At 40.1% G+C, this 24,224-nt stretch overlaps 2 protein-coding genes across 5 annotated transcripts in view; one reads left to right on the forward strand and one right to left on the reverse strand.

Moving 5' to 3' along the window:
* Positions 1 to 10,615, forward strand: part of zhx3a (zinc fingers and homeoboxes 3a) — a 21,449-nt gene extending 10,834 nt beyond the window's left edge. For 2 of the 3 annotated variants that reach the window (XM_077528741.1, XM_077528743.1), the window contains exons 2-3: positions 4,537 to 7,324; positions 9,159 to 10,615. In XM_077528741.1, coding sequence (XP_077384867.1) covers positions 4,695 to 7,324; positions 9,159 to 9,192 — 2,664 coding nt within the window. In that variant the 5' untranslated portion in view covers positions 4,537 to 4,694 and the 3' untranslated portion in view covers positions 9,193 to 10,615. Of the gene's footprint in view, positions 1 to 4,536; positions 7,329 to 9,158 lie in introns of those variants that run through there. The other variant, XM_077528744.1, reaches the window with a different exon arrangement.
* Positions 10,616 to 11,174: 559 nt separating this feature from the next.
* On the reverse strand, positions 11,175 to 23,325 carry top1a (DNA topoisomerase Ia). Of its 2 annotated transcripts, XM_077528745.1 has the most exons (21): positions 23,181 to 23,325; positions 22,692 to 22,716; positions 19,447 to 19,531; positions 19,225 to 19,327; positions 19,045 to 19,097; positions 18,820 to 18,909; positions 18,667 to 18,736; positions 17,864 to 17,955; positions 17,676 to 17,791; positions 17,469 to 17,590; positions 17,261 to 17,383; positions 16,964 to 17,151; positions 16,591 to 16,735; positions 15,951 to 16,094; positions 15,689 to 15,874; positions 15,549 to 15,617; positions 14,812 to 14,926; positions 14,544 to 14,671; positions 12,759 to 12,853; positions 12,531 to 12,680; positions 11,175 to 12,453 (listed from the first exon to the last, which is right to left on the reverse strand). In XM_077528745.1, the coding sequence occupies exons 1-21, from the start codon at positions 23,211 to 23,213 to the stop codon at positions 12,351 to 12,353; spliced, it is 2,235 nt and encodes a 744-aa protein (XP_077384871.1). In that variant the 5' UTR covers positions 23,214 to 23,325; the 3' UTR covers positions 11,175 to 12,350. The 2 variants fall into 2 exon arrangements, with proteins under 2 accessions (XP_077384871.1, XP_077384872.1); XM_077528746.1 differs by lacking the exons at positions 11,175 to 12,453; positions 12,531 to 12,680; positions 12,759 to 12,853 and having other exon boundaries at positions 14,590 to 14,711.
* Between the last annotated feature and the right edge of the window lie 899 nt (positions 23,326 to 24,224).

The raw sequence follows: 24,224 nt of genomic DNA on the forward strand, positions 1-24,224 counted from the left end.
ATGTTCCTATTACAATGAATTCAAATGCCATGACTCTGCAAATGTGCCTTGAAAAGGCATGTCTTCATGAGTGATGTATTGTGAGAGTTTTCATTTTCAGTTGTGTTTGACTATTTGTCTTATCAAGCAAGCGGCTGAAAATAGTGATGAAATATGTTTTTTTTTCAAGGCCGATACCGATACAGATTATTAGTAGTCAAGGAAGCCGATAACCTATATTTCAAGCCGATATTAATTTGCAGTAAAATAGAAAAAAAAACGTGGTCTTTTAAACTATATTAACAGATTTGTTTAAAAAAAAAAAAATAGAACAATTGCAGGGAACTTCCAGTGTCATTAGCACGTGTTAAGCTAAATTAAAATAAATAATAATAATAAAAAGTAAATAGATCCCTAAAGATTTCAACTGTCAATAAAGTTTTCTAAAATTTCAACATAATTTCTTGATTTATTTATTTATTTTTAAAGTGTATTGAGTTCCTATTTTTCATAAAGTGTAAATATAAATAGATTCAAAAAGGAAAAGTTCCCTGCATCTCACTGAGTGACAAATTCATGCGAATGTAGCTTACAGTTCCTGACGAAAAACCCCAAATTCGCTACGTTCGCAGGTATTCACTGCTCAGTGAGATACCAGCTTTATCGGCCTTCATGTTAATTAAAAAAAAAATGGCCGGTGCCGATATTTGTCAAAATGCCAAATATCGGCCCAGCTGATAATCGGTCTATCTCTAGAAATGCATCAGTGACTATTGCTCGCCTTGTTTTCATTTATAGACTTACTGTAAATATAACGTGACTACGTTAGAGTAGCTTAGTGATTGACTATGGTGTGTTCCTTCATATATACTTTACGACAGAAATGATAGCAAGCACGGTTGTATTAAAAAATGTATACTTTGAGACGATTGTTTTCAGGCTTCTAAATGAACTGCCAAAGCAAAACAGTGTTCTGTTTTTCTGTTGAAAACGGAATAAGGCCTTGGGGTAGTTACGAGTCAACTGCACTTTGTCTGCTGACGTAGAAACCGACAACCATTCACATTCACGCCAACAAGCAGTGTAGCGTTGTCCGAACCAAACATGCAGAAAGCCAGTCGAACCCAGAGAGAAATTAAAAAAGGAGAGAGATTCGAAACCAGAACCTTTTTGTTGTGATTGCAGTGCTGTGATGATCCATTGCTATGCTAAATGTCGTCATCCGTAGCGCAGTTACAGTAAATGGAGTCAACAATGACTTGTCTGGACGCTCCAAAAGCATAATGCCATCTTTCATGCAGATGTTTTAAATGTGCATGTCTCCATCCTGCTGTTGCGTGAACACGCTTGTAAATCTTTTGTTCGGGTGAACTAACACGGTGTCCTTAGCAGGGGTTAATTGAGTGTTCCATCAGAGGATATCATGACCTGTCTGGCACCGAAACGTACAGCACATGCCTGCGTCTGGATGCAGTCAACCAGGATTACTGCATAAGATGCTGGTGACCTACTTTTTTTTAGTGTTTGTTTTGTTTTTTGTTTTGTTTTTTATTCATGTCCGAAAGCAACAGCTGTCAGCCGTAAAATAAAATCCAAAATATATTTTTTTCTAAAAAAAAATAGTCACAAGGAGCTTGTCACCATCCGTGGTCGTCTAGTGCCTGCTGGGCAGTCATTTGAGGGTTTTAATTCCGGAACAGGTTCATCTTTTATTTACCAGCCACCAGGGTAGCTTCTGTAAAATGAAAGTCTGTGGAAGGCCTCTTCACTGCGTCGTGATGAAAAATACTGTCAAATATGTAACCATATAACCGACACAAGTGTTAGTTAGCTAAACTTGATCTTGGCAATTTGTTGCATGAACGTTGAATTTGTGCGGTGGATGTTTCTCTCGGGCGTGATAAACTCACAAGATGAGGTTAAAACGTTGTGTGTGATATGGACAGAGTGAGAGCGATTTCGCTCTCCCCGGCACGCCACACGTCAACAATTCTCAAGTCCCAGAAAAGAAGACAAGAGAAATATGATCGGAGGTTCTGTGTGTGTCACAAGTTCATTCCGAGGGCAGAGGGTGAAGAATTTACTTCACTTTTTTCCTCTTTTTTTTTTTTTTTTTTTTTTTTTCACCCCTTCTACTTTCCGTTCCTACACTGCGATTAAAGCCAGCTGTATTTGCTGGTGTGACACTAACCAGGCGAGAGTATCCATAGTTTTTTTCGGTCTCACAAATTGGAATATGTATGACTTGGTGAGGGCACATTTTTCACCTCATAATAATACAGTGAAGAAAGGAGAGAAATTTGCCGTGCATGACTGAAGTGTTATAAGACAGTGGATGAGGTTTGCAAATGGATTTGCGCATTCGGTGATGTGTGTACTTTGGCTGTATGCATGCGTTTTAGCAAACGCGCAACATGATAGTTTGAGCCAGCAGAATTATTCTGAAATGTATTTATAACCCTCACACAAACACGTGCGCAATCTCAAAATCTTGTATAGGAGCTGTATTTGGAAGGAGGAAAGGATTTTTGACCTTTCATGAAGCAAAGTCACCAAAATTAGGACATTTTATATCGATAAAATATATTTTATATATTTTCTAGCATTCTGTCATACTGTGACAAGATGACATGTTTGCACTATTATCTACTAGATACATCTTGTCTTGGTTACGTTTGTTCCCACCACATGAATTTCTCAAGTCAAATCTAAATACAAAAAAAAAAAAGTGATGCAAAAAAAACGCAATCATACGCATAGTGTTAAATAAATAACACTAACGAGAGGTGTTCAAGGGGCTGGTACTAATCCATCGATTAATCTAATAATTGAATAAAATTTATTCCACATTTGAATAAATTACAAAAAAAACATGTTAAAAAAAAGACAACTGAGCAATAACACATGTGATGAATTGATGTTGTTTGATTCAGTTAATGGTTTGGTCATTGTTTTCCAAAGTAAAACCAGATGTTTTCAAATGTCTTATTTTGATTAAACACAAAAGATAATCAGTCTGCTTTCATGAAGGACTACAGAAATTAAAGGATAATTACTGTTGAGGAGCTAAAAAAAAATCAAAGGTTTTGGACAATTTTAAATAAGACAATGGCTCTAACGATTACTTGTTTATTAAAATAGTGAATAATTAATTTGATAATAGCTTACCTGTCAACTAATCAATTAATTTTAACTCCTCTAAAGCAAAGCACGAGTATCTTTGCAAAGTCAGGCTCCTCCTGCATTAACTCTCACTAGGTAGTGCAGGTGTATGTAATGATGATGATGTGCCACAAAAATGTATTGTGTACACACTTAACAAATAAACTTTTCTTTTGAGATTACATGCATTTGAATACTGCCAATTTAAAATCGTAATTTAATCTGTATGCGCGTGTGCAGGTTTTGAGATACCCAGTTTATATTTTCCAGTGCAGACATCCTTCTAAAAAAAAAATGAAATGAATACTCATTACTTCTGGAGACAAAAACAATGTGCATATTTTTTTATATATTTTTTTTGCCCGAATGCAATGTAAAACAGCTGGAAAGATGGGATACATGCGGTACTATCAATCAAGGGAGTGGGGGAAAATACACCCCACTCAATAGGTTGAAAATCCCCGAGGAAGTGTGAGGCTAATATTTATTCACTGATAATAACTCCTTCCTTGAGGGAGCCAGGTGGCATCTGGCAACAAATATCCTCGGTCACATTCAAACCCGGCAAATCACATTACTCGCTATGCACCTTGGCTATAGTCGGCATGCAAGCCTACAGTTTAATTACTCCTTTCTTTCTTTGTATCATGAAGTGCTGCTAAAAATACCTTCGCGGACACATGCCATTAATAATTAGCTGAGTTAAACCTAAGGCAGCAGTCAGAAGGAAGACAACAAATATGGCAAACGTGAGACATTGTCATTGCTGGCTGCGCTGATCTGCGTGGTGTCTTTTTGGAATTGATGAGAAGTGACAGCAAGACGGTATTCTGAAAATCCAAATAAATCGACAGAACTCTGACAGGTGAGAGTGATTGTGTGCGTGTCACCTTCCTGTTTAATTGCCATTGTCTTTGTATAGTCACTTGCATTTCAAAAACACAGGTTTTTTTTCGTTTTTTTTTTTTTTAAGACAAGTCTGACACAAGGCTATTTCGAATCGTCAATAAGTGCTTTGATGCTATCAATAGCTTTTCAAACAAGGAGGTTGTAAAATATATCAGCTTTACGTCTATCTGTGATACTCAATACTACTTATATAAGCTGGTTTTATTTGGAGCAAAAGAAATAATGCCTGGAAGTGTTTGACTTCAGTGCTGTGATTGTGGAGCAACACCACCTACATTGTCACACTGTATTTCCACCTACACTTATTACTCTGTGTAGGGCTATTAGATTCCCCACATTCGCACTGCTGTTATGTGTTAGAAGAAATATTAGGCTGGTTCAACACGCGCATCCTTACGAGTGGTCAGCTACTATTTCTGTTTTTCGACAATTACCCCAAGTTTGCCAGCTGGAGTCATTTGATGTCATTTTTTTTGTGCCCGGCAGGTTCCCTGGGAGCTTTTAAAGTTGGACGAGGGTCCCGCAGCAGCAGAAGGCATGACGCAACACTGTGGCTGATCCATGACACTAAACTCTGCTCGCCCTCTGCTCTCATCAAACCGGACAATCAATCACTCACGTTCCCATCTCCACAAAGCGACACAATGGCCAGCAAGAGGAAATCCACCGTACCCTGCATGATACCATCCAAATCCAAACATGTGCGCGAGGAAATTATACTGGGCTCGCTGCCAGAACTCCTACCCACAATCCCGGAAGACGGCATACTCAGCATCTCTGGAGGGGAGTCTGGCCGTGTCTCTCACAACTCATCCAAATCTGAATGTGGCAGCGAGGTGCAGAAAGGAGGTACATACAGTTGCCCCCCGTGCTCGTTCGAGTCCAGAGATTTAAACTTCTTTTTGGATCACATGCACAACTGCCACTTGGACTTCAGGGCCCAGCCTACTTTCTACTGCCTGAACTGTGGGATCTCGGTTGTTCGCTTTGAGGCTCTGGCGCTGCATAATGCCAACTCTCATCCGAAGATCGTGGAGGGCTTGATGACCGCCTCCCTGAGTGTCAACAAGAGGGACGGCGTCACGACAGTGGAGCAAAGCCTCTTCACGGACAGTGGAGACCACTACCGAGAATCTGGAATCTCCCTTAGCAAAACCCCAATCGCAAAGATGATGAGAGCCAAGGGAGAGCACAAAAAGATTGTAGTATCTCATACCGTGGAAGTATTGAAGAAAGTCAGTGGGAAAGACGTAGACCCCAACGTGCTGACAAATGTGCCTGAACTCCAAAACGGGGCTCTCAGTGTTTCTGGCGCCCAAGCTATGCCGCGGACAGCTGTTAGTCACATGATTGCGACAACAGTGCCCAACCAAGTCTTTCACCAGCACACTCCCTCCCTCTTCTCCCCCAATTCCTCCGATTCCAATAAAGACCTTCCAAAGGTGATGATCCCTCTTAGCAGCATCCCCACCTATGATGCCGCCATGGACACCAGCAGCTTTCTAAAGACATCCTTTGGCAAGTTCCCCTACCCGACCAAAGCTGAGCTCTGCTACCTGACGGTAGTGTCGGAGTTCCCTGAAGAGCAGATCAAACTGTGGTTTACGGCCCAAAGACTCAAGCAGGGCATAAGCTGGTCTCCGGAGGAAATCGAAGAGGCCAGGAGGAAGATGTTCAACACCGTGTTCCAGGGCGGAGCACCCCAGAAGCAACCTGCCACGCAGCGTCATGTCAATCACATTGTTACCCACCACACCGTAACGGCCCCTTCAGGTTCAAAAGGACCAAACTTTCCCATGACCGAAGTCCCCTTTGGCGTGAGACCCAGGCCCGTTGGAGTCATAGCCAAGCAGGCCAGCATGTCGACGAATCCCCACGTGACGAGGGTCTCGTACTCCACTCCGCTTCTCCCTCAGAAGCTTCCGTCTCTAGTCAGGACCGCGCAGATATCCACCAAGAATATTCAAGCCGCCGCCGAGCCGGAGAAGAGCAGCAACGGCCTCGGAGCGGATGTGGCGGCCGGATGCAGCCGCAGCAGCAGTAGCAGCAGCACTTGCAGCAGTAGCAGCAGCATCACCAGCTATTCCAGCAGCGGTATTAGTGGCGAGAATGTCTCCCGGAAGAACGTTAGTCACAGACCCACCAACGGCATCCACAGCTTTGCTGCCTGCTCGACAAATGTTAGCAATAACGATTTGCACTATGTTGCTACCCCCAATGACAAAACACGCAACAGTTTACTGACGGGACTGGAAGGTTTAAACAGTCACTGCGCCATAGAAAACACCAGCAACATAAATCATAACAATCATACCAGTGGCGTGATCAGTCCTCAAGAGCAGGCGGGCACCTTGAGGAAGGACGAGCAAGTCAACATTCAGAGCAACGACAGCAGTATTACCAATGAACACCCCGCCCCGAAAGACAGTGCTCCCCACGTGAACCATGCCAGCACTTCCCCTTCACAAAGCACCACCAGCACCACCGTCATCACAAAAAGCGTCTCATCTGTCATGGATGAGGGCAAGCGCAACAAGGAGTTTAGCATAAAAGGCATGTCAATCTTGCAGCAACTTATCAAGGACGACGACCTTTTTACCGGAGACAGAAGTTGCTCAGAGCTGAAAATGGAACCCTTCAAGATCAACTTCAAGAGGCTGAAAATGAATGAAAGCGAGAGCACATCTGAGATTGCGCATCAAGAACACAAGTCAGACATGACCGAAGGGTCCTTCTCTCCCCCCTGGGCCAACAAGAACGCCCAGCAGCTGCGCATCCTTCGCCAGGCGTTCTCCAGCGCACGCTGGCCCAACAGTCAGCAGTATGAGGACTTGAGCATACAGACGGGCCTGCCCAAGTCTGAGGTGGTGCGCTGGTTCAGTGACAGCCGTTACAGTCACAAGAACGGACAGCTGAAGTGGCTGGAGAGCTATCTGCGACCAGCTGTAGATGCGGAGGAAGCCAGTGGCAGAAGAGATGTTGAAGCCAAATCGCAAAAGGACCAGCCGGCTGCCAAAAAGAAGCATACTGAACAAGACGTGAACAAACCCCTCCAAGGAGAAGAAGACAGCAACACTGAGCAACGGCTGCATTGGCAGGATTTAAACTCACCACTGCACGCTCTGATGGGGACTGAGGGAAGCAGCGATCTTATCAAAGCTGAGACCTCCACACAGCCGGGAGTCTTGAAGGACGCCTGGCCAGAAAGAGACCATCAGCAGCTAACTGCCAGCCAGCCACTTATTGAACAACCCAATGATGCCAATCAGACCAGGTAATAACAATGATCAGGCCGAAAACCTAGAAGTAAGCCTGGGATTTAGTTATTTGTTTTTAAAAAAGTGTTTTTGGTTATAAATATATTTCAATGAGTGTCTGAAAAATGAAAACACAAAAAAAAAATCTACATTAATATCTATCTATCTATCTATCTATCTCTATCTATCTAGTCATCTGCTTGCTAGCTAGCTAGCAATCTGTCCAACTACTACACTGAGAGTACGTATGTTTAGAGAGGCAAAATGCACTTCCATTCATTTCCGAACGCAACAGTGTGTTGTGTTTAGCTAGTAAGTCGTATTTATTACCATTTAAAGTTAACCTAAAACAATTCAGCTCAGTAATCAACTTGCTATCCCACACAGCTAGCTAACATCAACCTTAGCCAGTTTAACAAGAAAATGACGTTGAATAAAACATGATAAACAATAGAATTTGGTTTAATCTGTCACATCATCCTCTGTTCCCGCCATGATTTGTTTGTGCTCTGGACCACTTGCAACATATTTTAATTTTACTTGAAACTCCGAAACATGTTTGTTGTTATTGGAGCAGCTTTTAACAGATGAATTTCCTCTGACTTCTGGTTGGCTAAAACAGTCTCATGGTTTGGTTTATAGTGCCAACTGAAAGAAAAAAAAAAAAAGAAGAAGGAAAAAAAAAAGAAGAAAAAAAAAGAAAAGAAAAAAAGACATATACAGGGATCCCGTGTTTATCAGGGGCTACATTTCAGACGTACCACCCACAAACGCCATAGACGGAGAACAGAAATTAGCATAGATGTTACGGAATTATAAGAATAATACTCAATGATAATTTCCACAAAGTTTATGGAAAGGTGCTATAAAGGTTAGCAGATTTAAAGCAACACCAAGGAGCTTTCAGTTTTTGTTGATTATGGTGGCACCATATGGACAAAAGTGGTAGTATTTTGCCTGCAGGAAGACCACATTTCCCATGAGTATCAGTGCATTGCGTCATCTTTGAGCTCATGCCAGCGAGTGAAAGCCGGGCCAATGTTGATCCTTAATTGTCCTTTAATCTGGGTAGTTTCCATTTTTCTTTTCTTTCTTTCTTTTTTTGACTCCTCAGATAAACGTTTCGGTTGTTATGCAGCTTCTGCCATGACAGCCTCAATCGCACGTAAAAGTTCAAATCAACTTCATCTTTGTAACGAATGGGGAAAAAGGAAAGTGTCGTATACCGTAAAGCAGTCCACATTTGTAGTTTTTTGTGTGGCGGGGTTCCTGCCACCCTCCTTAAAGTTGCTTAGTGCTAGTAAAAGCGATCAAGACACCCACAGACCATGACAAAGGTACCATTCAACTAGCTGTAAGGTTGAAAAATTCCCAAGTATTGCTTTAACTTTCTGAAGAGGTCCACCAGCTATTACTAAAGGTTAGTTGGAGACCTTCTCGACCTCTTCTTCTTGCTTTTAATTTGCTGCATCTCTTTAAGTGGACTTCAGTGCTGCCCGGCATGTACAATGTTATATTACACTGAACTTGAGCTTGAAACCCCCATCAAAAATAATCGCTTAAAAATGAGCGATGGACCAACAAAATTACAACGTGACGTGATGAAAGCAATTTTCAGTTATGCTACATTCAGCCAAGGTCTTATGTTTAAAAAAAGAAGAAGCTATTTTTAGGTTCAGTAGGAGTCTACCTCATTGAATTATAGATTTGAGAGCGCATTGCTAATATACGTGAATAAATCATGGCGATTGTGTTCAGTGGGTTGGATTTGCAAGATGCACGCTCCTCCCATATAACCTCCATCCAATCCTCACCTGTTTATGCTGGTTGTGTTTGTTTGCTCATGTTTAGGGATCGCCTGAGGATGGAGCTGCTGGAGGTGTGATGAAGTCGCTCGGAACACGCGTACAAGGCTGGTTTGCTCCCAGGCCGGGCTCTGAGAAAAAAAAAAGAAAAAAAAAGTGTTTGTAATGACAGCAAATGTGATTGTAGCTGGACCGTAAGACTCTGACTGTAACTGTGAATACCCCCCACCCCTCCTCTTCCTCCTCCATCTGCCATCACTTCCTCCCATGTCAGAAGAAAGAACTTCTCACCTTCTTCAGTCCTGTGATGTTTCAGCCTTTCATGCTTCTTTGTGGTCGTGTGGGGAGGGTGCACAATGAGGTCAGTCGAGGGATCAAAGGAAAGAAAGAAGACGCACACTGACTGGAAAACTGACTTGAATGAACAAAAATAGGATGGGATAAGGCCGAGAGATAATGTTTTGGGGTCAGCGCGAGAAATCTATATACAGTATATGATCGAAACTGCACTATAAAAGGGGGGTTGTACTGACTGAATGGACAAAAGATGTGTCAAAGAAATGTTATTGTTGGCTTTGTGATATTTTTTACTTTTTTAGCAACCAGTACTTCAGCACTGCCTTGACTTTTACTTTTTTGTTTTTGCTTTTTTCTTTTCTTTTCAATTCTATTTTCTTTTCTAGTCACTGTAAGTCCAGATGCAATCAAACATGTTTTATTTAGACCTGTATCAATGTTGGTGATCACTTTGTGGTTCAGCTACACGCAAGAGACAATAACAATGCACTAATGAAGACAGCAATGCTCAAAATCCCACTGCCCCACTGCAAAGGTATTGACAGCTTTGCCCAGATCAATAACCTACAAAGCCCTGCAAGCTGAACAGAGATAAGCCTGTCACGCTAACGTTGCCTTACTCAGCTCTGTCTATGTGTTTATGACCTGTTTGTCCATCAGCTCGCTTTCCAGCTACTGCGCTTTCTGTAAAGCTAAAGAGAAAAAATAAATAAATGAATAAAATAAAAAAAAAGCCAGTGCATCAAGGATCGCTGTTGGTCTATATCTGTGAAAAATCGTGTGCTGCTTTTCTGTACACTTTGGAGATGTTTTCATATGAGCTGTAACTGTAATATTGTATCAAATATTGTGGCTGGCCAATTGTTGTTTTGAAAGCTAAATTACCAATTGGATCCTTTGACACTGACAGAGTGAGATCTCGAGCTAGCTAGAGAGCCAAATGGGGAGAAATTAAATTCTCCTCTGAATTTTCTTGTGTTTATATAAACAGTCACTACATGGATATCCTATTAAGCTGCATCCTTGTCAAGCTGCTAATAGCTAAGAACGGTGCTATACCATCCAAAGTGAAATTGGAGGTTCATCTCCTACCAGCAGTGTATGCACTTGTGTCGAATGTTACAAATTTATTTTGGTTTGAGATAAATGGAATCTGGACTTACGGTGTAATGATCGCTTACAAAAAAAAAGAAGAAAAAAAAGAAAAACTTTTATGAAATAGCCTGATCATAAAGCACTGTTGTATCATCCTTTCTACACTTTCTCTGAATCTTTACAGAATAAACTGAATACTCACTAATGAGAATTGTGTTATTTGTGCCAAAGCCCACCTTGCAGCGGGAGTGAAAATGATGCCAGAAAACAAAGCGGTGGGATACTTTTGAAATGACTCTGCATTGCTTAGCTCGCCACCTGCTGGCGAACCGCTGACAATAGCTAAAAACTGGCAGAAAGGCCAACTGGGCCTGGTTCCATTTCCCCCCCTTTTTTACTACAAGGCAATATGGGAGTTGAGACGGCCTCAAATATGGATTTGGTAGACAATGACTCTCTCATGGAGAAATACTGTTATGAGGTAAGACAGTGATGCCAGATCCTACTTGAGTTAATCAGTCCCATAATGGGATCAACAAAAATACAAGTTTGGTTTTCTTGTGTACAAATGTATTTTGGAGAAGTTTTGAGCAGCACAGGTTGGTGCTTTTAAGCACCAAAGGAACTTGCAACTTTGCAACTCCAGGGTACAAACACACAAGGAAGAAAGTGACATTTTTATGTGTAGGGTTTTTATTTATATTCTTAACCTACAATGAGCATACAACTTAACATGATCAAATGCTAGGACAAAAAGGTAAAACAGGAATAGGATGTTGACTTTACAACTACTTACATCAACTTTCCTATCATGAGTGGAATAAAATGAATTCACATTAAAAATGTTACATTGCTTTTAACCTCATTCTGAATTTTACACAGTTAAACTACCTAAAATCGTAACAGATTGGTGATTATTTTTTGGCAAAGTTGATATCCCTCACACACTCTTCTCCAATGAGAAACACTTCTCCTTTTACAGACTTAAATACATTAAGTTCAAGTAACAGGGGAGATTCTTTTCCTTGAAAGAAAACAAAAAATATATATATTAAAAGTTCAACCCAGATGTTGACTTTGGGAGCCGAGCAGCAGCTTCAGGGGATGGGGGGCTTGCAAGTGACGATCAAAATGATTGATTCACATTTACACTGAAAAACGAAGTCCCTGATTGATAGGATGTAAAACATATATTCACATTCTGCTTGCTTAAGTAAATGTTAACATGGTTGCAGTGTTCCTCCAACCCCCAAAAGCTAGCCCACTTTCCCAGACATCTGCATGCTAAACACCTTTTTAAATAGTCCAGTTTAAAATAATCACCCTAAACAAACAGCTTTTAAGGTCGGGGCCCCTAATACACACATACGCTCACTCATCTCACACACACACACACACACACACACACATTTGTCCTTGTCCTCAAAAGGCCTGCGGGTGGTATTAAGGAATTCATTTGATTTGACTTTATCAAAATATAGATGCATTCGTAATACATGAAGGGGCTAAAATAAAAAGTGACTGAAGATACAATGATACAAAGCATTTTCTTGTTTTTTGCTTAAAATACACAAGCAATAGGACCACAGAGTTCAAAGTTCAGGCATCATCACGGAGAAAAAGGTGAGGGGGTCATCCAACTACTGGCACTATTATGCCACCTTTGATGCTCAGTTCATCTTGATGCCTGATCGCAGATCAGATGCTTAGACTACCACTCGAGTGTGGCCTCATCTCATCTTTTTCCTGCCCAAAAGCTTTATCCGGTCAGTCCATCAAGAAAAAAATCATTATAGTAAAAACAAGTATCCGATTAAAAAGTAGAGTTAAAACCACAACCTGGAATTTAAAATTCAAAGTCTTCGTCTGCCATATCGATGGCCCAGGCGAACTTCTCGCGCTGGGTTTTGTTGTAGATCTTCTCAACGGGAATGCCCCACTTCTTACACCTGGCAAGAGAAAGCAAAGTTAGCACATTGAACATCTTCTTGAAGGAAAAAAAAAATAATCAAAATAAAATAATTACCAAGCCACAGAGATGCGAGGGTCAAGATAGTTGAGCTTTGAAGTGCCGAGCGCAATTTGCTTGTTCTCTTCCCGATCGGTGGCCTGCACTTCCAGCTTCATCAGCTGCTCTTCTATCCTCTGGACGGCCTTCTTCTTCGTCTCCACGGACCTGTACAGTCACGGCTCATTATTACGCGAGCGAGGATGGCAGAACCTGACAAGTGCGGCGCATCTTAGGGCCACTCACTTCTTGGATTTTTCATCCTTCCGTACTTTGGCGTCAGCCTTGGCGCTCTTCAGCTCTCTTTTGGCGTCCAACAGCTGGTCCCTTTTAGCTTCGATCTGAGACAAATAAAAGGGGATTACTCAGTAAACGGCGCTGTGGCGCCTTTAGACAGGCAGACTGGTCACAGGCTTGCAGTACACTACAGCAAGCAAGCAAGCCAAAAAAAAGAAAAAAAGAAAAAAAAAAAAAGTTAAATCAATGTGGCGGCCATGTGGGCGGGGGTGACTCCATCAAAGGTAATGGAAGGCAAAGGCATTAGCTTAGCATCGCCATAAGCATGTCATATCTACTACCTATTGACATGTATGGCTGATTAGCCAATACAAATCAAGAGCAAACCTACCGCGCACACATGACATACACTGCTAGAAAGGAGGAGTCCGCCAACGAAGATGTAGTGAGCCGACGTAAAAGCTATTCTTGTGTATGGGAAGTTTTTATTTAAAAAAAAAACAAAACAAAAAACAAAACAAAAACAAACAAACAAACTCCGAGGCCTCTTCAGTGAGTCAAATCTACTAACCTTTATGCTACCTCTCCTTAACCTTAGTTGGATTACATCATCGTGTCAAGGAGAAATTAAAAGGTGTTTTCTTTCAAACATAGGAAAGAACTGCACGCTTTTACACGAATTCAACTCCAGTTTACCCTAACTAATGTCATTGTGCGACCGCGAGTATTGCTGACGCAAGCTTCGCTTGTGGACTTTAACTAATTTGTTCCCAATAATGTGTAAATAAGTTTTGTTTTTTTTATGTTTTAAGTGTCCCAAAAACGTATTTATACGTTTTTTTTTGTTTTTTTTTAATGCGAGAGCATACAGAAGGCTTTGAGGCAGCCTCTCAACTGCAAAGAATGGTTGCAGAAATGGTAGTTATTACACAAACGGCCGGCAGGTGGCAGCAGAGCAAAGGAGATCACCCAGGGCCACCTAGAAAAAAAAAGCTAAATTACAATTTTAAATAGATTTGTGAAAACTGATGAAACTTAGCTCTCTTCTAATGCAAATTGCTACAAAACGGTAACAGATTGAAACATACTTTATCTTCCTGATGAAAGAAGAGACTTTAATCTTTCTTTTGACAGGTTCCATGTTTTTTTTAGCAATAGAACAATATTCTGTGGGCCTTGCAAAATCAGTCAAAATTCAATAAAACAGCCGGGAGCAAACGGGATTGCTTCTGTGAAAATGGCTGGGAGTGAATGAGTTAAATAAAAATAAAAACTTTTTGTGAAGGATCTATGATGACGTTTTTGGAGTTGTACATTCTCAAACATAATGGAAGGATAGGTTTAGAATTTTATTTCTATCCCTTTGCTTTGAATGTATAATTCTTTTCCACTTTAAGATTGTTTACTGCGCTCAGTTCTAAATACATTAGTGCAGTCCTTTTATGCTAGTTATTCCATTTATATTTTCCAGTTATATCATTTAATCATTTTTGATACTTACCTGACTTTGACCAGTACAGCTGTCTTCACATGTGCATTTTTGCAATTCAGTTGAAAAAAGATTGACTTGGGATCAAGTACTTTTTATGGACATTTCAAATCAAGTACTTGAGAAGATTTAGCCAGAAATAATTTTACTTTTGTAACGTGTACTTTTACTTAAATAAAACGTGTTGTACAAGGCCAAGGACAAAACTTCTCCTGTTTGGTCTGAAGCTGCCCGGACAGCTCTGCGATGCGTGACTCAATTTTGTCAAAGTCTAATGTGAGTTGTAGTGATGCGCCCATGCTTACCTTAGTCTGCAGGTTCTGCATGGATTTCTCAAACGTCTTGGGTGGCGCCCTCTGGTGGTTACACAGGATGGCCACAGCTCTGTTCGCCCTGTTGTAGGACAGGATCTTGGCTGGAACGTTCTCATCCACTAGAGACCATATGTTGATTTGACAGTGACGAAACAGACTCTTTAATTATTTAAAAAAAAAAAAAAGATCCGCTGAAAGAACACTGTTGTCACTGATCTGATTTGGATTAATGAGCTGAGACTTGCCGACGGCAGCGTACCATTTGTGAGCTCTTTGAGTTGCTGTTGCAAGGTGATTGACGCGTTGTATGTACGGAAAACTTTGGCTGTCAGACCGTCCATCAGCTCCTGAAGGTGCTTGTTGAGAATCGAAGTCTGACGAAAGGAAATTTGAACAATGTGAACGAGACGCCAACATTGCAAACACGAAGGGCTCCTTGCCTTGTGATGGTTTGCAACAAGCGAGTTTGCGAAGTGCCCAAAAAAATATGGAACACAAAAAGCATGCTCAGTTCCCATATTTTATTTACTGGATTGTTTGACATGCACGGCTTGCTGTGATTATGGCATCACTATCTCGTTAGGTTAGTGATCAACGTCAGCCCCTTTCCAAAGTATATGCAAATGTGGGTGATGTCTCCGCTGTAGGAATGGAAACATCACAAAGCAAGGACCGCCTGTATGTTGATAGGCACAGAGACAGCTTGAAGTTTGAACGCCACAGTTGTAATTCAACCAAAACGCTGGTGACAAAACATGCCCCAAAGTTGAAGCGATTTTTCAGAGTTTAAACACATCAAATGTTGTGCGTGAGAATCAGGTTAAGTATTCGACTGTTGTGACACAATTTCGACTGCACCTTTTGGCATCGTCATTGATTTTGTTTTAAGTACTGGCTGGTTAACTTTGACTTTGGCAATGTTGAAATGTTGCTGAGCGTCTTGAAAACCAGATTGTGGTTGAACTCCAAGGTGCGACTGCATATTTCCCAGCTTACGTTCAGGCGATCAAACAGGTCGTCATCTGGCTCTTTGTTTTCCATGAACAACTGAAGGTTTTTAAAAACCTAAAGAGAAATCACAGCCACGAATAAGCTTTTGCAGCAAGGCAGTTTGTCTTCAGTGTGCCATCTCTCACCCTTTTTTCCACTGGGACTTTATTATAATATCGTATGGAATCTTTCCCCAGGAAGTCAAACTCCACCACATACTCTTGACCGTCATTCTCAGGATAGAGTTTGAGGTGTTCCACTCTCAGGGAGCAGCAGCCTACCGTGTCGGCGGTCTCCCCTTCCTCTTTCTCGTTACCTGCTCTCAGAGCCAGCTGCAGCAAAGAGGACCAAGCTGGCGTTTGTCACATTGCAAGTGAGAGCGGCGTACACTGGCAACGCGGCGCTCACCTTGTCAATGAAGTACAGCGCCACGGCCCTCTGTCGGATCCTCATCTCCTTGGACTTCCAGTCGTCGCGATATTGGGTCCTGATGCGGTCCACACATTTCTTTAGTCTGCGGGCCGTTTCATACTTTTGCCAGTCCTTCTCTCCCTGCACACACAAAACAGACAGTTGCTACACAGCAAATAATCGGGTCAAATGTTTTGCTACTACATTACAGTTCAACTCATGTCAGATTGAGGCCTACATACTTCATTTTGCTCTTAGCTAAGGTCTATTATTTCCATATCTCCACATTTGAAGACTACAACACTTTCTATTGAAATATGTTCTTAAGAGCTGTAACGACCCACTGCTTTAATGTGCAGCACAGCGTGACAGAATTCCATTCAAAAACCGTCACAAGTTTTACATCTTCACTTGCGACTAGACTTTAAAACAACATATTTAATCAAGGATTTGTGTCTAGATTTTATTCTCAACAAGTGTGGGAGGAAAATTGGGCCTTAAAGAGATTTTACAGGAGCTGCTTGGTATTCCCAGATTTTTACTTTTGTCAAAAACATGCCACACTTCCAAAGGATCCTAACGCACGATGTCAATGATCAAAACGGCCAGCACCAACGTAACTCAGGCAGCGGCCTACCTTGATCCTTGAGCTGGGATTCAACATGATGTACTTGATGGAGCCTTGGATGTTCTCAGTCCACGACACCAGCCAAGTCACTTTGTTATCATGACGAACCTCTTTCCACTTTGTGCCCGGAGGAGGCTGCGGGTGCTTTGAGTCCCTGTGTGCATATTACATTAATACAGCGTGTTTGCAATGTTACTGTGCACTTGTGTTTTTGTCACCTGACATGTTTTTTGAATATAGGACAATATAGTATATTGAGGACATATGTACCTTTTGTAGTCTATATTGAAATATGCCTATTTAATAAAAATAGTGACTTCCCAAAGCCGATGTACTTAACCGTGCTGCTGCCCCCCCCCCAAATAAAAAAAAAAAAACTCACTTGCTGCAGTTTACAATGATGTCTTTAGGTCTGATCCGACGTTTAAGCATGCCCATCTTGGGATGGTCTCCACGACCACGGAAAAGACCAGGTGGCTCAATGCGGAAATTAGCAATACGTTCCTTGTGGTTGTCCATGATGCAGAAGCCGTATTCCTGCAAGAGGCGCTCGTTCTCTGCTTTTATTTTCTATGAAGGCACAAAGAAAATTAATTAATACCATGAGCACAATAAAATGTTCAATAATGCGCATAAGATTATCATTTTTGCCATAGTAATAAAAGTGATAGAAGTGTACCAATTTATCCTCCTTAGACATGGCCTTTCTGGCTTCAGACTGAGCCTTGAAGTAGTCGGACATCTCAGAGAAGTTGCACTTCTTCAAGTCGGTGATCTTAGACTTTTCCTCTGCCGTCATTTCCTGAATTTGGAAAAAATGTACTATTAATTACAGAAAAAAATGACTGGAAAAACGACAAAGAAAACATGGCTTCTTTTCCACTTACTTTCCGCCAATCTTTAAAAAAGTTTTTTCGAAAGATGTCCTTTGTGGTGTACTCATGATCCAGCATTTTGGCAAAGAACGTGGCCACCTCTTCTGCCTCTGGGCTGAGCTTCATTGGCTTACCTTAAAGACAAAAAGATATGTTGATCAGCCGGGTAGAAGGGAAGGGTTGTTAAATAATGTTATCATCATCATCCTCATCACTTACCATCATAGTAGAAGTTGACTTTGCTAGGGAGGGGCTCGTATGGTGGTGCAAACACAGGCCCTTTGTGCTCCAGAAATTTCCACTTGACACCATCTGTGTATCTCTCCTCTTCCCACCTGTACTCAGTGGCAAAATATTTTAATTGCTTGAAAGAATGGCACCAAATCTACTCACAAAAAATAACTCACCATTTCCATTTCTCTTCTGGTTCCTTTTTTGCTTTCTTTTTTCCATCAGCAGTTTCTCCTTTTTTATCTTTCGTCTTTTTAGGCTTTATGTCCTAAAAAAGAAAACAAAAAACAACCCAAACTCAGAGACATTTGATGTAAACAAATGAATGGATACATGTGCAGAAAAAAAAAAATCAAATAGAACACACTAAATGAGCTTAAAAATATAGAAATTTGAAAAGCGAGCCAACAGGACTTTTCAAACTCAATTTGCAGTATGCATTCTTGTTACTGGAAAAAGCAATCAAACAGTGATAAGCTTTATAACTGAGAGGTAAAAACAAAAATGCGGTTAAAATGGAAAATATACAAGGACAGCCTACAATTAATTCTCCAAAAATGTATTTCAAACCCCAAAAAGTCACAAGAGTTAAAGTAAGACTCTTAGGGGTTGTGATGAGGCCAAGTGAGAACAAATTAAAACAAAAACAAAGTCCAAAACTACTAAAGAAATAAACTATATAACACTGTTTTTGCTCTTACTGTTATTATAACAATTGTGAATGGTAAGTTTGGTCAAAAATACAACAGCAGCAATGTAACAAATCATTTCAGTGAATACAATTTTCACTTTTCATGTAATCTCTGTCACTTCTGTGGTCATCAGTCTAATTTAGTCAACCCTATTCCTTTGAATTACAATATATTTGCTGAAATATCAGAATAATGGTTGACACCGTCTCCCCAGTCTTTCGTGTAACTACCTGGTAAAAAAAAAAAAAAAAAAATGTTAGTACTTCTGTACAAGCTAATGTACTTACCTCAATTTGTTTCCTTTTCTTATCTTTCTTGTCATTTTCTGTCTTTACTTTTTTGGGCTTAAAATCATAACTGAAACATGAACATTAAAAAATGTGAAGTTGAAACACCACCAAGATTATGATGGCATGTTAAAATGCTTATTGGTCACTCACTCTTCATCATCATCCCGTTCTCTCTTTAGAGACTTCTGTTTTGGGGAATGATATATGTCATCGTCAGGCTCACACTTCACATGTGTTGGACTGAAAACGCAGAAAAATTATCATGCTTTGATTTGTATCCAGGGTGTACCATAAGTTTCCACATAGTGTTTGTAAACTTATGGCCCACTCTGTGTATCACAATGAAATCTTTGAAAACAACTCAAGCATACATACCTGGCAAATCCATTCTCTTTCTCTTTTTTTATTTTACCATCAAGAACTTTTATCTGTAAAGGTAAATGTGTTTCTTAAAATGAACATTCCCTTCAAAACTTTTCGGTGTGATTAAAATGTGACTAAAGCAGCAGGATCCTACAGGCTAAATATGCACGCAAAGACGGCATTGTAACCCACCTTCTTCTCCTTGTGCTTGTCCTTAAATTTGTCTGTGCTTCCTTCTTTGTGCTTCAGCTTTTCCTTATCTTTGTCTCGATGTTTTTTGTCAGACGAGTGGTCACTGATGCATCAATAAACGAAAAACACATCTAGAGATCAGATTTAGTGGAACAAAATTTACTGGGCACCACCCAGGTTAGGGAGGTGTGCATTTGTTTAATTGTAAAATAAACATTATACCCATTGCCATGCTTTAGTTTCTCCCGTTCCTTATCTTTCTTGTGGTCCTTGTGTTTATGTTCTTTATATTTATGCCTGTGGGAGTCTAAAAGAAAAAGAAGGTAGTTAGAAAGTGGCAATCAAAATATGGTTTCAGTTTCTGTATATCCCAAAAAGGTGGGGAGGGTCAGGAAAAAAATAAATCACTTCAAATCGATGATACGAAGACAGTACACCCCCCTTGTGGCAACAACAGCCATTGTTTGAGATAATGTGAAACAGTGACATGTTATAACATGCAAAAGAAAATGTGCCTTGCCTTCCTTCTCAGATATTGAAGTCAGTCAGTCAGTCATAGTTTTAGTATCATGGATTAATAGTTTTCAGTTGGGTCAAAATTTCCAAAGCTGATGGCATTGTGCAAACAGATTCTGAAAACTGTGTATAAAAATATGACTATATATACACACACACACAACAGAAATGGTCTTGTTTTCATCCAATATTTTATTAAAAATTGGCTTGTACCAACCTTGTATAGCCAAAACAAGAAACCCAATATAAATACAGGTTGTTTTATTCATTTTATTTAGACACTGCAGTTCAGAGCTCTCATTAAAAATAAATTCAGTGAGTGCTTTAAAAGAGAAAACAAGGTTAAATCCCTAAGTAACATAAACATTATATACTGTAAGCAAACAAAATTAGCTGAGTGAAAAGGTACCAGTAGTCACAGTTATTCAGCCCATTGTTAAACTCAAACCGCTCTACCATGCAGCTCTACAATGTATTCCAAACTCGGCATAGTATTTTTTCGATATATTGTGCACTCCCCTACGGTATACGACTATTCTTGATTAAATTCAATGTTATATCAGATCTAGTTTGTGATTATTTTTAATTCCACGGAACAAACACCAGGGTACGTTTTGCTGAAACTAACAATTATTTTAATTACCAAATTGAGAAATTATTTTTTTTTCTCCCTTTAAGCAAATTATTTCACATTGATAGTGTAGAAAATCCACAAATTATTCATAATTCAGAGACTGGTTTGGTCTGTAACATGTCAAAACATGGGCAAAAATGTTGGTTATTGTTTTCCAAAGTAAAACCAGATGTTTGCAAATGTCTTAGACGGTCATTAGATAATGAGTGAGTTGTCATGAGGGATACAAAAATTTGAGAATATTTACTGCGGAGAGGCTGAAAATCGGAAAGAAAATTAAACAAGCTCTCTAAACAATTGATCACGAATCAAAATGATTACTGAATAATTTGGTGACGAATAGATTAATATCGCACATCTAAAAGAGAAACCTATATTATACCTTTGCCTCTGGTCCTGGAAAACCTTCAATTGACAAACCGGCCTCATTGGTCTCTTTGTGTAGTTTCAGACTAAACGATGATGAATTTCTTGATACCAGTCCCTCCTACTCTGACATGTTCTTTTTTTTTTTTTTTTGCACTTGCATTTTGCAAGTTTCATCATTATTTACTGCTGTCCATTCCAGGTGGAGGGTAACCTATTGACAGTTGTAACTGTCCTGTGTTCTTCCATGTATAATTTTATGTTAACTTTTATTTATACATTGTATCATCAATAGGAGTGTGACGATATATATTGATATTGTGATAAATCGTGATCCTTTGTCTCCCGATAGATTATCGATACACCTACGCAAGTATCGCGATATTTGGAGCTAATATACAGCCACTATAACTGCTGTTCATTACTTAGTGAGCAATTACTTGGTGGGCCGCTAGGGGAGCGCCTCATAAGAGTGGTGGGGAAATGTACGGAAGTGTGAAGAAGAATCATGATCTTACTTTTACTTGTGTAAGACATTTATCTTTCCAGCAACTGTTTTGCATACATTTCTATGAAAAAAATGTGTATTATATCGCCAATTTTAACATTTTATGCTTAAACTTTTTGAAGCACACAATTTTGAAGAAATATTAATATTGATTTAATATTTAAGTAATTTTATTTATTTACTTTTGCAATGTTACACAAAAAAATGTCAGTTTATAAAATGAAACAATTGACTTAAACTCACTGACATTTTGTATGACAATAGTGTTTAAGACAAATTTGTTCACAGAAAGTGGTCTCTGTTAAGAAGACATTTGTGCTTGTTTAAAATAAAAAATAAAAAATAAATAAATATATATATATATATATATATACACATACATATACACACACACACTCACACACACACACACACACACACACTAAAGTATCCACTACAAAGAAGACACCAGTTATAATATTGCGTTTCAGTGATGGTACAAAAAGAAAATATTTTCTCATTGAAAAAACATCAGTTTATGTCTTGAGTAGTTTTATCATAGATTAGCGTGGATTTATTACACGACCAATACGTCAATAATCGCGGTATCATCATATCGTGAGATAATCGTTAGCCTTGTATTGCATATCGTATCGTGAGGTACCCAGAGGTTCCCACCCCTAATTGTCAAGACGTGAATTGTGCCACGCGCAAGCCAGACCAGTGTCAATTTTGTAAGACAAAAACAGTCACCTTGTCATTCTTCATATTTGTGGTATTTGGGACATTCAATTAAGCTAACCAAAATGTCTTAAACTGTTTTAAACTATTTTTAAATCCCCTTTTGCTTCTTTATGTCAACTTAAATGTTGTCCAAAGCCTTGTGCTGTCAAAAGTTACTTTCTCCTGGGCAATGAAAAATGAACCCCTGGCGGTCTAAACACTAATTACGGTGTCGTAAATAAGGCCATTGCTATCGCTGATCACATCATGTTCCCGACTGTAGCGTGGTGGAGGCGAGATGAGGCGCCCTCACAGCCATGTAGGCATGCACACCTCTGAGGCTGCGAGCTTGGGTTCAGCTTGCAGTAGTCAGGCCGCTGCACCGAAAAAGAAAATGGCGCAGAGACTAAGTCCTCAACCCCCAAACCCTCACTTTCAGGTAGAAAATTCGCCCGTTTAACGTGACCGACGGCTACATTTAACACAGGGAATCGCTAAAACACCTCCACTTCTATCCAAATACGCATTCGAAGTGACGATATTATTTTCCAAACAGCTGTAGCAAGACCTCCTTTTTGAACAATAGACGCTTGTGAGTGAAAGAGAGGACTTAGTCTCTGGACGCCATTTCTGTCCTCTGCTCTAAACTAATCCCATGTTGTACTTTATCACCGAAGATATGTGAAAATTAGATTAAAAGCATTTTAATCGTGATATATATTAGAAATGTTACACGCTTACCGTTGACCCGAGAGCCACAGTCAATCTGAAAATAAATTAGAAAACAGACAAGGGTTAGGTTCCGTGGAAGCTAACCAGCCGGCGGCTAACTAACTTTGAACTTGCTGGATGGGAAATCGACAGTATCTTAGCTTCTTAGCTAGGTGAGCTAACGTGCTACGCTGGCTGGTAATATGACTTAGCGGCTAATATCCAGACTGCTAGTGCGAAATGCTAACGCCACATTAAATGCAGCCTTACGGCCACTCTATTAAAGTACGAGTCTAATCACATAAGATTATGTCGTATCTCGTTATCACACTACTGTGTCACCAATAAAAAATGCTGAATACAAGTTGTCAACATGACTATTATTAATAAAACTGGTAGACTTAAAGAAGACACTCGGCCAACGCGCATTAGCAGCCACTGTTCAGTTAGCCAAGTTACCCTGTCAAGCCAAATGAATTGCTAGCAAGTATATACGCGCTAAATTTATGGTGGCGTTACCTGGTCCTCGCTGTGGGAATGGTCCCCACTCATTTCCCAAGCGCTGATTGACAGAAAAATAAAAATGGCAACCGTGAGGAGTAACCACACACCGGCGAGGAAGCAGCAAGCAGAATGAAGAAAGGACTGGGTTGTGCAAGACCTAAGTCCCAATTGAATTACAATGCGCATGCGCTACATTTAAATGCTTAGTGGCAGTGTAGCTCCTCCTCTGGAGAAACATGTTGCTTTTTAGCAGCAACTCAGCTCTCCCGGGTTCATTTGTTGAACACATAGATGCATAGATGCATGATGTTTACTGTACGATAGTGACCCTTGTTTGAATTATATTCTCTGGTCTTGAATTCAAATATGGAGGTGACCAGAATGTGGGCCAGGGAATGCACGGCAGGCCAACATGCCCTCAGTAACCTTGAGCGCCAACAGCACAAGCAGCTATCACATAACAACTCAGGAGTTTCTAACTACAGTTTATGTGCAATACCGAACGTAAAGGTCACTGTCCATGTGTTTGACTACAGCAGCTAACAAATGTTGTAAACCAGCAGTAACGCTGTGGTTCTTGTTTACATCATCCTCTTATGAAAACTGTCTCCTCTACTGCGTGTTTGGGTTAACTTGTGAGCAAGCAAAATAACAGACGACGTGAAATTACGGCTACTATAGTTTGTTGAAAACGTGCTGAGTTGGCAAACCCATTTCCATCCAAAAGAGGGCGTTCAAAGTCAACGCTAATACAATGGAATGGCTCATGATAAAAAATTTAACTTTTTTTTTCAAGTTAAAAAAAAATTCAAAAATTAATCTTGAATACCACTTAGTCTAAAACTTAATACCGCTAAACGAGTGCCGATATGCATAATCCACTTTAGTGACTGATTACAAAAACATCCTACACTTACGTGGGAATAAAAAATAAATTTACATTTTTAATTTCCCCTAACTCAGTTGCAACTGATTTAAGTGTAATGAAGGACCCATCTAAAAAGCAAAGTGAAACTGCAATGTTTTCACACATTAAAAATGACACCCAGTGCATTGTTT

This window comes from Festucalex cinctus, chromosome 8, assembly GCF_051991245.1.
Source record: "Festucalex cinctus isolate MCC-2025b chromosome 8, RoL_Fcin_1.0, whole genome shotgun sequence".
NCBI classification, from domain to species: domain Eukaryota; kingdom Metazoa; phylum Chordata; class Actinopteri; order Syngnathiformes; family Syngnathidae; genus Festucalex; species Festucalex cinctus.